This window comes from Zonotrichia albicollis, chromosome 13 (genome assembly GCF_047830755.1).
Source record: "Zonotrichia albicollis isolate bZonAlb1 chromosome 13, bZonAlb1.hap1, whole genome shotgun sequence".
Lineage (NCBI taxonomy): Eukaryota > Metazoa > Chordata > Aves > Passeriformes > Passerellidae > Zonotrichia > Zonotrichia albicollis.
In genome coordinates, this window is record NC_133831.1 from 21154154 (window position 1) to 21171985 (window position 17832).

At 37.2% G+C, this 17832-nt stretch overlaps 1 protein-coding gene across 2 annotated transcripts in view; it reads left to right on the forward strand.

The window, feature by feature from the left end:
* The window catches only part of FTO (FTO alpha-ketoglutarate dependent dioxygenase), a 226398-nt gene that overhangs the window by 95898 nt on the left and 112668 nt on the right, over nt 1-17832 (forward strand). For both annotated transcript variants that reach the window (XM_074551224.1, XM_074551225.1), the window contains one exon: nt 3015-3139. In XM_074551224.1, coding sequence (XP_074407325.1) covers nt 3015-3139 — 125 coding nt within the window. The remainder of the gene's footprint in view (nt 1-3014; nt 3140-17832) is intronic.

The window sequence follows — 17832 nt, forward strand, 5'->3', positions numbered from 1 at the left end:
CTTGAACCCTTGACCTTTATCAGTCGAGGTATATATCGAATCCCCTTGTTAAAAAAAAAATCCAAAACCAAGTTACATGGAAAAGACAACTTTCAAAGGAACATGCTTTATAATATTATTTTACCCAGAATGCTACTTTATTTGTTACAATTCAAGATTTTTATTGCCATTATAAGAATAGCAAGTTATTAAGAAATGCCTCTATAAAAGCTACACATCAAGCTCTGCACTGGCATTCCAGGTGACCTTGCTGCCCTTTCAGCACTGTTAGAAAACAACTAAATCAGTTAAATTGCTATGTATTGTTGTTGTGTGTTGCTTAATAATACTATTTCACCCTGCAGGTAGCTGTGACTGTACTCACAGGGCTCAATAAAGAAGCGCTTATGATGTCAGTGTCAAGCTATGCGTTTGACTTGAGCCATGTGCATCACCACATAAATGAAAGGTGTTAACAGAAGGCTGGAGCAATATAATTATATTCTCAGGAAAAAATAAATTATGTTCAGTTTCCGGAATTATGATGTTTCTGTAGATGGAGGGGACTTTACTTAATGAAACTCAGGACCAAACTTGCAATTTCACCAGGTCAACAGAATTCATACCATGTCACATACAGTGTGATGGTGAATACTTGGAGAAGTGATTACCCATCTCTGACTGATAATACTCTATTGACATCATCTTTTCATCAGATTTTCACTGAAAATTCTTTAGCAACTCCCAGTTTTCCATGCTCTGCACTTTGTGGATCATTTATTTAGGAGATCTTGATGTTTGTTGCAGCAAATAACTGTACTTTTAGCTTTGTGAGGCATGGCGTCATTTAACTTGGGACTTTGCTGAAGTTTTGGGGAGAAGCAGACATCTCACCATCGCCAGTGGATTTTCCTGGCCCTCTGTGAATAAAATGACCATCCAAACATTCTGAAAGGGAAATCTTGGTGGACTGTGGCCTTGCTGTATGGGTACAGTCTGATCATCCTATAATACAGGGGTAAACTCTGGTTGTAGTGCTCTGTCAAGTCTTGTACATGATAAATATAAAAGTTAAATCCTAAGGTGTATTTATTGTGAGTGACAAGGAGTGTTAATTTTCACTCCAAAAATTTCTTTAATTTTCCATTAAAGAATGTACATTAGCTCATGTGAGTGTGTTTCACTTGCTGAAGTCCTCTATCAAATCCTGCTTCAAACTGTGCAGCTGCTGGAAATGAGGCTCTGAGGTCAGGATTGTTGAAGTTGGCGGATATTGGAGCTTGTGGAAAAGATGTTGTAGGTCAGTGCAAGGGAAACCCATGTCATGGAATCCTTATCTGAAAATGCTCTCTGGCTTTTTGTTTGCTTTGTAATGTCAAAGCAGGGTCAAGAATGTGATCTGTACAAGACAGAGTTTTGAACGTTTGGGGTTTTTACAAGAAAATGTTCTTTTTGATGTTTAAGTCCCATATGATGGGCTAATGCCTTTTGGTAGGCCAACTGGTAGAGCTGGGAGGTGGGGAGAAAGATGCTTTTTTGTCTTCACTTGTGATGCTGCTGCAATAAAGTTATTTTCTGTCTCTGTGAACCCTCATGCTTCTGTCTTGGAATGACCATAGCAGTAACAATGCTACTCTTGCTTTACATAGCTTAAGAAATGTATTATCTGTGTGTTATAGTTTCTTGTGGGAAAAAACCAAAAACCTATCAAAAAGAGGATACATCTCTGTTTTCACAAACTAGAGATAATAACAATTCTCTCACGGAATTCCCAGAGGAGTTTTAGTTGGGCAGGACAGAATGTAATGGGTATGTGATGTTGAGGAGGAGGCAAAATTCCGTGTGTTTTGTCACATTGTTCCAATGAGGCAGGTTATGCCGGGAATAGGAATTGCAGCTCTTGGTTTTGTTTGATTGTATTTTCAAATTCACATGCGCAAATCCTCAGGTCAGAAACTTTTTTTTTTTGCCTCCTTTTCTGTGGAAAGAAAGCAGGTTTGTGCAAAAATTCCATCTGTTCTGTCATCCTTCCCCAAAACAGTTAGATGCTTTGCAGAACACCTGACTGGAGGTTAGAACATAAAAAATAATTCCATGTCTATTGGAGGCGGATTAAGGTGAAAAAGGCAATATAATATCTTCACTTGAGGAGGAGACTCTCACTTTCTGCCATGGAGACACTTGTGCACATGGGCACTGGTGGATATAGGACTGGGTTGGTAGCTGAGCATCAACCATTTCCTTCCCAGCTTGGCAGACATGGGGAAGGGCAGGGAAAGAAAAGGAAAAATGGTGCAGGAGTGAGTAGGAAAAGATGGAGTGAGGGAGCTGGAGTTAGCTTGGTGGGAGGAGGAGGGGTGATGAGAACATCCCCAGTTCTCTTACATCAACACTGATTGTCAGCAGAATGTTTAGGAAGGCCAGCCACATTTGATCTGCAGAGACCGAATGTCATCTTGATTCACAGTTTATTTAAATCCATTGCATGTATATGTGTATATGTAATTTTTGAGCAGTTTTTAATTTATTCCATATGTAAAAAGACTTTATTACTTGTTTATTTGAAATATTTAATGATAAAGAGAACATGTGGACATCAGCAGAAATTCCATTCAGCAGATATAGTACAAACAGGTATTTTGTTCAACAGCTTTACCAAGGAGCAAAGGGGAGGGTGAAGTCCCCCAAACAAATGCTACATTGAGGAAAATACTTTTGATATTATTTGATACAAGATAATATTTAGAAAATAACTATGCCTCAAGAAAATGTGGGCTAGAATGCACAGCGTCTTAGTGTGATACTTAAGGCAATGAGATTTTAAGGTTTACCTTATGTGCCATGTATATTGATTAAATACCAAATATATGGTGGCCATTTCTAACCATCATTTACTGTATTGATTTGTCAGCAGTGGAGCTGTAATAAAAAAAGCTATTGATTTACTGTCCTTATTTGCTTATGGGCTTTTTGTTAATTTTACACATTGTTTCCTATTTCTAGATTATAATTTTTATGTGTTTCCTCCCTTTAAGACAAGTCTGGTCCTCTCTGAGGTGAGAAAAGAGCAACAAATTGAGGAACAAAGGAATGAGACCATCAGCTGCTTCCTGCCCCTGCTTAAGGAGAGACAAAAGCTGCGTAAAGAATGGACAGCAAGGTGAGAAGTACTCCTATAAATCCCCTTGAGTGGGGAAAAGTGACTTAAAATTTTTAAATTTTCACTGTTCAAACAGTAATTCCTTGAATAGGATAGTCCATGTTTCTGTGGGGTAGACTGCTCTGTTACTCCTACAGTACAGGCTACTGATAACAGCCTGGTAGGCAGCACTCAGATCTGAGGAGTGGTGCCACCTAAAATGCCCTCAGGTTTTCCACCTCTTGCTGACAATATGAGCCATGCTCTTTGCTGGAGTGCTCTGCTAAAACTGCCCTTCTTGGCTCGTGCCATTTCCATTTCCCTGTGGAGCCCTGCTGGAGTTACTGGGTGGTGTTGGTGAGGTGGGCGCCCCTGTGTGAACTGCTGGAGTTCATGCCATGTTTTACTGAACATGAGTCCTTAAAGAGAGCTCCCTGCCATGGACCAGGAGGTGCTATCAGCAGTGTTTAAAAGCGTTTGTGTTTGGGAAAGTTTGTGTTGCTGGAATGTAATCAGCTGAATGCATTTCAGAGGCACCAGATACACTGTACTTTTAGTTTGTTCAGAAACAGGTGAATGAAAGAGGATTTCTGCCATGTTCCACCTTGTCGTTCTCTTAGGCTGCTAAATGAGTTGATGTCACCTTTTTCACAGGAATGTCTAAAAGCTATAGGTTTATACTAATTTTATAATCTATATTTTCTTATTTGATATTTATATAAAATATCTAGCAGTCTATGAAATTTTTCTGACAAATATACAGCTTTTACTTAAAACCAGGAGATGTTCCTTACTTACAATTAAGTACAGTTTTTTAGTCAAAAGTATTTTTAAATCAGATTTTTGTTAATTAAATTTAGCATTTAATTGGCATATTTTTTTTACCTGCCTTAATTAAAGTTAAAGGAGATCTCTTGTATTTTGCTGATGTAGTTCCTGAAGACTCTGAGATTGCTTTTAAAATATTATTGGTAGATTTTGGGTCTGACACTTGGGTATCTTTTCTGGTTTAAATAATTAAACAACAAATGAAGTTGGAACATTTTAGGAACTTTAGATAAAAATTGAACATAATTACACATAATTATTTTACAAATTACAGGTTGCATTTTATAAGTTTTTGTTCCAGTGAGTATGGAATGTATGCTGCTTTCTTAAAATTTCAGAATAAGCTGGCTCTAAAATATTTTCCATATTATCATGTGGGATTTACGTTTTTCTTCTTGAACAATTTAAGGAATTTTTATGGTGCCTTTGTTGGTTTTTTTAGTTTGTATTTTTCAATTGGTTGGGGGGTTGTTTTTGGCTTTTTGGGGGGGTGTTTTTTTTGGTTTTTTACCTTCCATCACCATGCTTACTAAATAATGCAAATGTTTTAGCTATGTTGGAAACAGAAGAAATCACCTAAAACCTTTCCTTGGGATGAAAGCATCTTTGTTATGAAAGAGAGTGGATAGATTCTAATGAGCGGAACACCTTTTTAGAGTTCATTTTGTCTGGCAGTGATTCCCTAAATCACAGAGCCATCAGCAGTCATGGCAGCAGTGAGTAATTCAGGGGAGCTGTGGGTTTGTGTCAGTGTGCCTGCCCCTCTTGCTGCTCACAGGGAGCTCTGGGGCCGGAGCCAGGCCCAGCCTCTGACACAGCCAAGCTGCAGCTCTTGGGGGTGGCAGAGGCACAGGCAGATGAAGTGCAGGCCTTCTTAAACCTAAACACCTGAAAGAAAATTGCAAGAGCATTGTGCCTTGAAAGTTCCGAAAGAAAGTGTCCTTTGAGTATTAAATATCCGTAATCCTTTTTCTTTCTGTTTGATGTTTCCCATCCCGGTGACCTGTCTGGGAGTCTCGTCCATATGATCTGCATAAAGAGGCTGTTACCATGCACCTCAGTGGGCTCCACCAGAGCCCCAGCTCGGGGTCTGCAGTCACACACTGGCTGTGGCAGCCGTGGAGCACACGGTGCTGAAAGTTACAAAACGTCCGCCGGTCTACGAGCAGGGCTGCCCGTGTTTTAGAGATCAGTCTATTGTGTACTTTGGAATTACATGAGAAAAATGTGCTCGGACAGGAAATAATTAGCACTTGTCAAAGGGCAGGCAATAGGTTACAGTACTTTACTTTCAACAGGCTATCAGGGGATCAGCTAGATTAGATAATAGAATTTTTTTTTTCCTGTGGAAGTTAAATACAGATGACTCTAATTACCTTACATTGTGCATTAGAGAGCAGATTATGAACAGTACAACTTCAAGAAATTTAGGTCAATGCAGGGAGGGCAGCTGGCAGAAAACTTCACTCTGCACTTGGTCTTTGTAGAGTTATGTAGTCATTCTGTTCTTTCTTGCATTTTATTTGTGTCATTAACACCTGAGATAAAAAAGAAAACATGTTGGGAACTGGTAACACAAACTGAAATTTATCCTTTCTCAGAGAAAGGCATATGAACTCTTCTGGTATGTACCTACTCAGTTAAAGCGCATTCTTGTGTTATTTACTTGAAGTTGTACCAGTGTTTCTGCCTATTAATGAGCTGAAATGATTCTTTAAGATTTTATTTCAGCTCCACAGCCCAAAACTCATGGCAGTGTGCTTAGTGTTGCACTCACCATTTCATAGACTTGTGATGCAAAGATGTCATCAGTATCTTAAGAATCTGAGCAGGTCTTCCAGGGATTCAAGTTGTTCCCTGAGTGGTAGTGATCCAAAATACTTCAGGTAGGACTCAGTGAATGTTCTCTGAGTGTTAACAGAAATGGTCCAGAGTTTCCAAAGCCCCAGATTTGTTTATACTGCGTGATAGTGCCTGATGGACAGGTTGTTATAGCTGTTAAAGAGCTGCTCTAGCCCTTTGAACTGACCCCTTCTTGACCTCTGCTTGCAGAAGGTCACTGCTCAGCTTATAAAGTGAGGGGAACCTCAGATTCTACTGTAATAAACACAGGGTGAAGGGAACAGCTGTGAATTTTGGACTGACCGTGCAAACCTGGATAGACTTTTTAGGGTCACTGTATGATAATGAAAATTGTTACCAAATTATATGGAAATTTAACAGCAATAGTGGGAAAGAGAGGGTGGAGTCTAATGCATTGGGTTTGATAAATGAAGTGTGAAGTTACCCATCTGGCTCTAGACAGCCCTCTTTTTCTCTACGAAAGGGAAACATTTAAAAATAACCATGGTACATCTAGAATCAATGACCCATACAGAGAGCTGGAATAGATCAAGATTTAATGGTGACTGTGGAAGAAATTATCATTTGAAAAGTGAGACAAAGGATGAGAAAGTACAGTTCAATATCTGCACCTGATTAATTTTTAAAAAAGGCTTTAATATTTTTCCCTGTTGATGATGTTATCGACAATTTTATTTTACTTTTTAACTGGAATCAGGAAAGTTGTTATATCAGAAAGAAACAGGGGAAAAAGACAAAGTAGTTGAATTTCAAGAGAGAATATTCACTTTTCCTGATCAGGAAGGGCCTGAGAGGGCTGGGCTATAGTTAAATAAAATTGTAGATCTTATTCTCCTGATAGGACTTGTATCATGTTATAATAGCATTGTCTTTAATGCTTGCATGACATACTGCACTTAATTGGTAGTGGGTTTTTGTTGTATTTTTCATAGACATACATTTACTACCAAGCTAATTTGTCTTCAATAAATCAACAAGAGATTAATTTAAAGGGTAGTGTTTAACTGCATTGAAAATATTGAGTGCTAGGAAAAAATATGGTTAGTTAAACCATTGCTAAAGTATGGGGTTTTCAAATGGAAAAATTGTACTAGTCCAAAATGGTTTTATTGTAACGCAGATTCTGGTGTCCATTTTGCAATTTCCCTCAGTGAAATTGTGCCATTTCTCTTAGGGGAAATTCAGCCAGGTACTGGAAAATGTGAAGTTTTGGAGACAGACATAATGAAGTGGAAATTTTGATGAAACTATTTATGGTTGTTGAATTTTCGTAGTGCTGCTTATCCAAATTCTGAAATCTTAACTTCTCTCTAAATAATCATCTAATGACAAATTGACATAGTGAAAACAGAATAACCATTCAATAAATAATCTGTACCAAAGTAATCACAAAATTCTTCTGGTTCATGAGATAAACAGCAAAAAAGTGTTAATTGATTATATCTTGTAAAAATCAATAACTTATAACCTTGCATCATTAAAATAACACAGTAAAAAAATCTCTTTTTATGGGGTCGTTCTATAACCTATAATATTTTGTAGACTGGGTCACTGTATTTCTAGAATTTTTATATTCTTGCATTTTGCATGGCAGTGGAAAAAGAACCTCTTACTTGTGACAAATCATGTTAGTTTCAGGTTTCAAGTCAGATGTGAGCTATAATTCCTCAGCATTTTTTGCCTTTGTCATCCCCTTTCTTAGATCTCGCAATTTTATATAACAATTTAAAGGTATGTATTTTTTTTTCTAGTTACAAAGAATACTTATACTGCAGAGGTAGTCTTAGCTCTCAGCAGTGAAATCTGGATTTTTATGTCGATTGTTATATAGGAATATAAATTATAAGGGCCTAGTGAGAAAATTGAGTTCTAATCTGGATGACACTCTTCAATTCCATAATAAGAAAAATAAAGAATCTTAGAGTAGAAGCCTAAAATAATGTGCATGTTAAATAAGATACTAAGTGGAAGATTTTTATATATTTTATTTTCTGTTTTGAAGAAAAAGTTCATTTTTTTTCCTTATGCCTAATTTCCTTATACCTTGGAATTTTAGATAATAATTAAGGAGTAATTGAGGTGGATTTTACTCTTTTTAGCTCCAGTAGGAGAAAGTGAGGTTGATGCAAAGAGGGGCCGTGTTTCCTCTGTAGCAGAGGAAATGTTGATGGGTTAAGACGTAAACATGGGCTTTGGCAAAATCAGAGCTTTTCTTTCCTTTCTGTCAGAGGCTTTGTGCATTTTCAGGAACTCATGAATGCTATTTTTCGAATCAAATGTGATAATACCAGTTCAAAGCCTGGTTGAAAAATATGGATTTTTTTTTTTAACTCTCACACACCTGGCTGGATGATAAGTATATGAAATAATGTGAAATCTTCAGAAAATCCTACAATAGGACCTACACCAGTTCCCAAGATTTTGCATCCTACAGAGGTATCAAAGTGTGTCAGAGAGTGGGGGGAAGTATTTGTGTTGTTTTTAAGACTTGTGGTTGTTTCATGTAACATGAGAATGAGAGGTTTTTTTTGGATTTCCATGTTGTGGAATCCAGTATCCATGTTTCTGATATTAGTAAGGATCTCAGTACGTATAGCTGCATGATCTCCAGTGTGGTTTTGGGTAACAGTTGTCTTCTCTGGACAATGGGTCTCAGTAAGTTAGCAATGAGCGTACACCAAAATTCTCATTCACCATTTTGGAAATCACAGGGAGAAAAAGAGAAAATTACATTTGATTTCTTTGACATTCATACTGCAGATGTATGTGTGTGAATACTTCTTAAAAGAAGAAAATGAAACTGTTCAGCACCAACAATATAAGCTAAACCAGGTTTTCAGAACATAAATATATTTAGACAATATGCAGAAAGTAAATTGAGTAATCCTGAACACTGTATGTTAATCAGGAAGATGCTTTGAGTTAGATTGAAAACTGACCTTGTAGCTTTCAGATGAATGGAGAAAACACTGCAACGTGGATGAAGTTGTCAGGTCTCCTGCTGTAGTTGTGTTTAGACATCAGCTGCCTTGGCTGACCTCTGACTTTTCTCCAGTTGCTTATTGCCAGATTTCTTTTGCTCCTCGTGACCCTTCCTGTTTTCTGCCTCTGTCTTTCACCTGTGTTCCTTGTATGGAGGAGTCTTTGAGGCAGCCAAGCTTGGGATCAATAGGTACAAGTGCTCTTCAGAACAATGGAAATGCAGCTTGATTAAATGCTGCTGTTTAGCTGCTCCTTTGAAACTGTCTTGACCCCTTACCCTTGGAAATACTACGTGTTTACAAGCTGTGGCTGCTTAGAGAAAATCCTGCCTCTTACCTTGTGATGTCACTATCTACACAGATATATGGTGCAAAAAATCTTACATGGTGTAGCAACCTAGCCCAAATGGTATTACAGGGCAGGCTAAGAAAAGCTGCACAACTTCACTCTGTGTCTGTGTGTGGATTTTGTTTGTGTCACTCTGTCATTAAGGCACTTCATAGGGATTGTTTACTCTGAGTGTTTCCTTTATCATTTTAGTTTAATTTTAATAGTTCACTTCTGAAATCCATACACAGATGCATCATCCTACACCTGAGTAACTACAAAATTAAACTGCTTTGATTTTTTTCTTTTTTGATTTAATGATTTTTTTCTTCTCGTGCTAGATGAGTTTTTCAAGTAATTCAATGGCACTTCCAAAACTGGAAAATTACACAGATCTAGTCCTTATTTATAGTGCAATTAAAGCTTGCAAAAAATGTGATAAAGAATTTTCCCACTCTATCAGAGATTATTCAGTTATTTATGATTTTTATGTTTGGTTTTACTTGGACAGGCTTTTAAAGTCAGCATGGGTGACATTTCCTTATTTATGTAAGCTTTCATAATTGCAGTACAAGAAAGATAGATAGTGTTGTTTTTCCAGTGGCTTGACAATGATTTGTTCACTACCTTTGGGAGACCTGAATGCTGGAAATGGAGATTATTGCATTTCCAGGCTGCAGGGTACTGGAGATTGACTAGATCACAGAGGTGACAAATTTATAATCTGTGGAGACCAAGTGTTAGCCACATCATCAGACAGTTGAAGCACAAAGTAGCATTAGCATCTGCTGTCATCCTTTCTGTAGGAGAGAATGGTCTACCAGAGGCAGGGGAAAAGGGGAAACGCTGGGAGAGCTCAGTGAGTTTTACTGTGCTCTCTAGCTGCCCATATTCGATGAAGACCTGGTGTTAAAAACTAGGGATAAGGTGTGAGTGGTCCAGTGAATGAAAATTTATCATACGTTTATTTTACTTGCACTGAGGTCTGTTTATTCTGCTGTATCAATCCATTCTTCCCTTTGCCTTCCTTTTGCAAAATGTGCTGATGTCATGGTATGTAACATCCATTAAACTACTGGCAAACTTATTGTGAACTCAAAACTATGTCTAAAACTAGACATTGAAAATTAAAATAGTCTGAAGACAGAATTCTCTTTTCTGTAAAAAAATAGAAGCCTTCTCCAAACAGGACTTTAATGATTTTTATTATCATTATTGTCACAGCTTTACCTGTCATAATGCTGAATTAAATATTTAATTTGGAGGTGTGTGAAATAATCTGTGTGCATTACCAATGGCGACAAAACAGAGGGTAACTTAAATGGTTTACCCGGCCAAATGGTGCTGGTCATGTCATACCATGAGTGTGAGCAGATGCTTACATAAGTTCATGACTTTAGTCTTAAAGGCTGTCAGCCTCGTGCTATTAAAGTTTTCCCACCTATATAGAACTTGATGGCTCCAGGGATTGGCAGTGAAATACAAAGCCTTTTGTTTTCAGGTCAGCAGTTTAAATATGGTTCAGGTAGGTAGTGCCAGAGCTGATTCCCACTGGGTGTCTGTGTTTGATGGCCTCTGTAAAATGCATGGTTCCCCAGCCCTGGTAGGCAGGTGTGGATCTCACACAGCAACTGCCACACTGACACTAATTGCTGCCCTTGCTGGCACTGCTGGAGCAGCCAAAAATTAAATGGATGTTGCAGCTGAGCAAGGTGCTGTCAGTGCTCTGAGCAGCCCAGGCCATGGTGGTGATGAGCCAGTGAATGTCAGGGATCCTGTGGGTAAAAAAGGGGATCAGGCAGTTGCATTGCTCTGCAGTTTGCTAGCATTAAAGTTATGGTAGCACATGCAGGTAATCATGTGATGGGAGAGAGGGTGAATTTCTGGGCAATCTTAACAGGATTGCTGAGAGGGAAGTGCAGTCCACAAGGAGGTCAAGGAGTGGCTTGGAGATGCATCAACTAATCCAAGAAGCTAAGATGAACCAGAGAATAGGATTTGATTTACTTCCTTATTTTCACTGCTAATGAGAGCTTTTGGGCATTTGAAGAGTTTGATTTGGCCACTATTATTTGTTCCATTTATTTTGTATGAATTTTTAATACTTAATGTATCATTACTTTGGAATTATTAAATTAAGAACTAGGCTGATGTTTTAATATAGTTAAAAAGGGAAGTTGGCATTTCTCAAGCTTAAGAGGTTCTGTAAAAACAGAGAACTTGGGGACCTGTTACAGAACATAAATTGTTCTTATATTATTTGTCTTATTTTCATAAATGACAGCAGCCCCAAATGGGAACAGTGCTTGGAGCATATGTAATAATAGAAGAAAATCCTATTATAACCCTGTGCAACTTGAGTAACTTGGCCAACTGAGAACTCTTTCAGAGATATGCAGGTATAAAAGAAATAATTGAAACAAAAAGGTATCTTGAACAGTATCAAAAAGATTGAGAAACAGGGTCTCAAAATGCAGTTTGTGAGAGAAGCCAAGAAAAGTCTATTGAGTGTTAAAGTGAGGGAAGTAATACTAGGAGAAAAGAGTATTCTGTTGGAAAATGAGAGTTCTGAGAATTCTAAGAGCTACCAATAAGAGTGTGTTCTACTTTTTCTGCAGGAGTAAGCTGAATGGATCCATCAATTATGCCCATGATATGCTGGAATTAGATTTTAGTGCCAAATAATGCTGGAGGGTGTTTTTTGTACAAGTTTGGACAATACTGTTAAAATTTTTGCCCATTGTTTTTAGGCGAGTCAACATTTTCTCATTTTTATTTTCTCATATTTAATAATGTCAGCATTTGGTCTTCCTGTGATATAAAGAATATTTTTATCAGAATTATTTTTGACCAGCTGGCTAATGTGAATTTGAGTAAGTGCTTAGGAGAGGTGAAGCAATCCAAGTCCCCACTCCAGTGCAGATGACTTGCTGGCTGCACAGCATGTTTATTGTAAGGCACAGTGTACTGCATAAAAGATCTAAGTATTTTATATTAGACTGTCCTGAAAGCACTTTAGGTATTTGCCCTTTTTTCTGCTTGGAGATATGGATAATCCCCAAATCCAGGTGTGTATTATTAGGGATTGAGGGGGAGGTTGGAGGAGGGGAAAGCAGGGGAGGAGAAGGATTTGAGAGGCAAGAGGGTGCAATATTAAAGGAAGTTTTTGACTGTTTTGCTTGCCTGTAGGTGACACTGTTGCATCATTTATCTGTACAATTTCACGCATGTTGTCCAGGGACAAAAAAAAAAGTTTCATTGAAATAATTTGAAGGATTAAAAAAACCACATTTCACTAATGATTCTTTAAGCTTTGACTAGAGAGTAGTCTTGGGTTACAGGTACATGAATTGCATGTTCACCTTCCCAAAGATGGCAGCAGTTTATAACATTATTTCTCATTAACTAGCTCACTATCATTGCATCTTCAGTTCAGTATTCCCTTGGAAGGTGAGATTCTAAAAAGATGGCTCTTCATGTTTCTAAGGACTAATGTAATAAACCAAAATGATAATACACTGATGAAAAAAAAAATCTTCATTGGCTGCTAAGTTACAGCAATATAAAGTTAAAATGTTTTTCTTTGCTCAATTCATTTAAATCAATAATGTGTGTCATTAAGTGAAATCTCACAGAGGATTTTTTTCTTCTTTGCCATTAAGTCTGCTGGCTGCAGTGAAAATGAAATATTCTATGAGGCTTGAGCAATCATCTATCTCTGAGCTGCAGTGTGCCTGCTGCCAGATGTTCAGGTGCTGCTGCTGCTGCTTTGACATGTATATCTCTTCCAGGCAAAAAAAAACAATATATACATCAGTCCAGGTGCAAGGTGGCCTTGCCAGCAAACCTGCCTCCTCCTAGCTGTGACACTCATCCACTCCCCGTCAGCGTGTGTACGTTGGAAGGGGATTGTAATTAACCCCTGGAAAGCATAGGTTTCACCAAAGTGATGTGCACAGTAATGATATTGTTAGCTTCCTTAATTTCCAGTTTCACCATCAATTATGCCATGTGTTTCATCCAGTTGGTGCTACCCTCCCAGTGTTAATTATAACCTACAAGACTGTTACAGTTAATTTTATGGCAAGCATATTGTCTCTTCAAGGCTCCACAGCAGCTCATAAATTATCTTGAAGGTAAAATGTAACTTGGGGAACTAGTTATGAAAATTCCATCCATCTCGCTTAGGAGGTGCAGCTGCTACTGTCAGCTGCCTCGCTGCTGCATTGTGAAGGAATTATGGTGGGTCAGGTTTAAGAGGCGAGGCCCAGGCTGTCACTGAGGAGAAAGGCTGTCCTGGCCCTGTCAGACAAGTACCTTCTGCCAGTCCCTTGTGGTTTCACTTTGCAGGCAGTAAAAGGCAGGCAGTGCAGGTGGATAGTCCCCAAGCTGTCTCTATTCATTACTTTACAGAAACTTGTTTTAGGTAGGCAGGTACGGAGACCTTTTCACTGTTGTCATAATGTTAGGCATCATCTGCAAAGTGCAGGATAGATAACTCTATAAATAACTCACTGTTCTGTTGGGCTGGGCTGGTGCAGAAAGGATGATTAGCGCTGTAGAGGCACATGAAATAGCTCGCTGGTTTGTAAAATGACTGTTGGTTTAATTGTAGCAATAGCTTGGTCTGGAAGAGCACATCTGTTCGCCTTTATTTCACATACACAATGAGAGGAGGTGCAATTTCACTGCTAAGTAATTTGTGTTGGAGTTTCACATTAAATAAATTAGCATGGGTTTATATGGGCATTATTTATGACATCTGTGTGTGTCCTGTTATTTTTTTGCTGAAGGAATTGCAAACACTCATTTCTTAAGAAGAAATAAAAGTGAGGGGGGAAATAAAAATAAAGCAACCCATTGCTCAGAACAATGACATTGGCATTCAGTGCTGTTTATATTTTAGTAATACACTTTTATTATTGCTATAATGCCTTATTCTGCTCTTTGTAGCAATAACACAAGACTGCCATATAATAAAATGCCTTATTCTGCTGTCTCTTCCTTTAATATTTTGTATTTCAATACTTTTAAATGCTGTTAAGCTTTGGGTGTTCCTTTAAGAGTAAAACCCAAGTGCAAATCAAATTTCCTGAGAGGCTTTTTGTTCTTCCACTCTTTTACCTTACGAAAGGCCTTCTGTGTTTATGGTGTTGCTTCCTAACCTCATTTACAGCTGGGAGGGCACATGAGAAGGAATACTGAAAGCTGATACTTTTCCATAGGCAACCACTGTGCAGATGTGAATGTACACACTCATTGTGAATGAGTAAATGTTATGAATTCAATTGAGGAGAAAATGAACAAACACAATAATGAAAAACAGTAGGATAATTCATCTAAATTTATATTGTTTGTTTGCTTTGACAGTCTTCATTCAGTTTTAATTATTTGTGATTATTCATTACGCAGGAAAGAAAGCATTTTCAAAATAGTGCTGACATTGTAAATTAGACTTATTATATGTTTAAAAAGGGGAAAAAGGCTCATTAGAGCCTAAAAATCACTACACTTCTAATGTATGTTCTTTATTTCTTTTCCCTTGGAATTTACAGTAAATGTGCCTTTTGATGTTTTTTAGAGTTCCATCCTTTCCTCAGAGTCAACAGCACACATTTTGGTTTATTCCCAAAAGAAACCACAACATTTCAATTGACCAGAACCCTGTATTTCTATTTGTTTAGTTTATTTAGAGGGAAGGGCTGCATTAAGCTGAGCCTTGGGCTAAGTGTACAGAAAAGGGATTGCCTCAAGAGCAGACCCAGAGATGTTGTTCTCAAAGTTCCTTTTTGGTGTCATCCTTCCCTTATCTCCCACAGAAGAGAAGGGGGAAGTTCTAGGTGTTGCTGCAATATTCCATTTAATGTGGGGTTGCTTCAGCTGGTCATGTGTGTTATTATCTCCTACACTGTACGATGTCAGCCTGTAAACAGGGATTATCCATAAATATTGCCAAAGAAACCCTCCCTTGTGGGGTGCTCCCAGTTGGGATTCTGCATCACAGCCAGGGGTACCTGCAGCTGCTGTAGTGTAAATCTCATGAGTCTGTGCATGCAGAGAAGGCTGGGGACAGGGGAGAGGCCTGACAATTCAGATGTCCATAATGGTCTTTTAGGAGATACTGTCACATGATTTTAAACAAAATAAATGTTGCAGTTTTGGATACTCAGCAGTGAAATTATCTGGATTATTGTGATCATCGTCCGTTCCCAGCTTGATTTTTCACCATTGCAATTCTGCTGAGTTTGAGTATTACTCTTGATTTGAGTTAGTGGGATTGATTAATGATCCTGATAAATATCCTTCACATTTTCTGGTGGTGGAATCTCAGACTTTGATGGTGATACTGTCGCAGAAAGAGACACATCTGATTTGAGAAATGTTTGTGGCTTTAATTTGACACAAGAAATAGTCATTGCCAAAGTAATTGTCTTTTAAATACAAGAAAATTTTTATGCAATTCAATGAGAAAAGCTTTTTTTTTCAGGAAAAAAGTGCCTTTATTTCTTAGCTCTTGATCATCTTTGGTAGGAAAAATCTGTATTTGGAAAGAAAATTATGAAGTATTGAAAAATTGTTTTTTACAAAAATAGATTGAATTGCCTGTAACATAATTGGAGAGAGAACAACTTAAGAGTTGAATCCAAACCACTTAGTTTCACAGACAGACACATTTAAAAAATACTGTTGTTTCTTGCTTGACATCAAGAAAAACTTAATTTTCAAAGTAGCCTCAGTATTAGTCATTGGATTCCGAAAAACACTTGGAAAACAAGGACTTGAGGGATTGGGTTTTGACTTTATTCTTATTTCTGACACAGAATTTAGACTTCTGTTTGATGTAAAATAAGTAATTTAAAAGAATGCAAACTCAAATGTTTGCCAGTTAAGTGCATTATCAGGCAAATGAATTTCCAAGGATAAAAATAATTGTAGCTCCAATGTGCATGAGTATAAAAAGGATGAAAATCTGTGATAGGTTGTGCAGATCAGTGTTGAAGCTTGATCCTTCAAAATGTATAAAGAAATTGTGATTTTAATACTGTTGTAATAAACAAAAGAATGGGGTTTATAATTTTCTGCTTGTTAATAGTTAATTTTTTGCTCAAGTAGCATGGAGGGAAGACCTTTGTGCAGTTTAAATCTAGTGAAACCATTGGAGTGCTGAATGCTGTTGACCATTTGCTTGCTCAGTTTGCCCATGAAAACAAGTCATCAATACTGCTTCTCTCTTATTGTACTCAGATATAGGATGTTTGGTGTGAAACACATTTTATAATATTTTATTTCAAAATATTCCTATGCCTAGCTCTTTAGACTCTTGAGATGGAATCTTTGTCCTTTACTGCCATTTTAGGGCCTTCTGACCTGGTTTTTCTCTAGGGCAGCCATTCTAACATTTGCCTTGGCTGAGAAGTGTAAAACTTTGAGTAGGATTGGTTGACTACCATTATACTGTGCAAATTTAATTGTGTATTCAAAGTCACTTGATAAAGAAACAAGATGTTGGCATGCATTTGGTTTCTGAATCAGCAGAAATACGAAACAAGATCATTTAAAGAACATTTTATAGTTTCTTTGAAGGAAAACAGCTTGAACCAATATAAATAAAATCATGTATGTGAGTTTTCACATGCTCAAAGCAAGCTATTTTAAGTGTTTCTATGACTTTTAGCATGAATTCAGGTCCTCTTGTCACTCAGGGTGACTGCAGACAAAAAAAGTATTTTGTTGAAGACATTCTATTGATGGAGTTGGTCTATACTTAGAATTTCTTGCTGTGTACATTGTCTGTTCAAGGAAATTCTCTTGGTCTCTCATCAGAGTATTTTAAAGCAAACAAAAAACTGGCCAAAACAAACAAAAAAAATCCAGCAAGAGAAAACCAACTTCCCCTTTGAACTTTATGATGTACCTATGTTTATGAAATATGTAATTTCTCTTTTTTCTCACTGGAATCTGTTAGCATGCTAACATAGATGGTGATCTTAAAAAGTGTTGATTGACTTTTTCTGCACACTCTTAATTGCTACCTGATATGGAAAATTCTTCCTTCAATTTTTGCTAATTCTTATTTTTATCCTACAAAGGAAACTGTAAGAAAACAGCATGCTGTCAAACATTTAAAAAAAAATAAATTAGGTGTACAATTTTTAAAAATGTATCAATTATTATGAGGGGCAGTTGAAGATGAAGACAGAAAAATAATTTTGTTTGCCTGCTCATTTTTTGCTCAAAGCCTGGCCTTTATTTAAGCATATTATTTTTCTGTGTCACACACAAAAAATAACCCTACAAGATTTATTGGCGTTTGTATGGAAAAAATGAAAGGATTTTCATGTTTTGTAAGAAACTTAATACACTCTCACAGATGGCCCAGCTCAGGTGTGATTTTAATTATGAGATAAAACAAAGCCCAACACAGTAGGAAGTAGTCTTAATAAACGGCCTGAAGCTTTTGTCTTCATGTGTCAAAAAACCTTTTTATTGCGTGATGAAATTTTTTTTTATAAGCTGTTTCTAAAAATTGGTTGAAAAAAAATTGCAAGGGCTTCCAAAGTTCAAGTGAATTTTTTTGGTCAAGTTAAAAATAGGAATTTCTTTTTTTTTTTTTTTTTTATTTGTCCTCCCAACAAGTTTCGACTTCTGGAGAATGATAGAAAAAATGTATTAATAATAATTAAACCTGCAATTACACAAATGCTTTATTTATA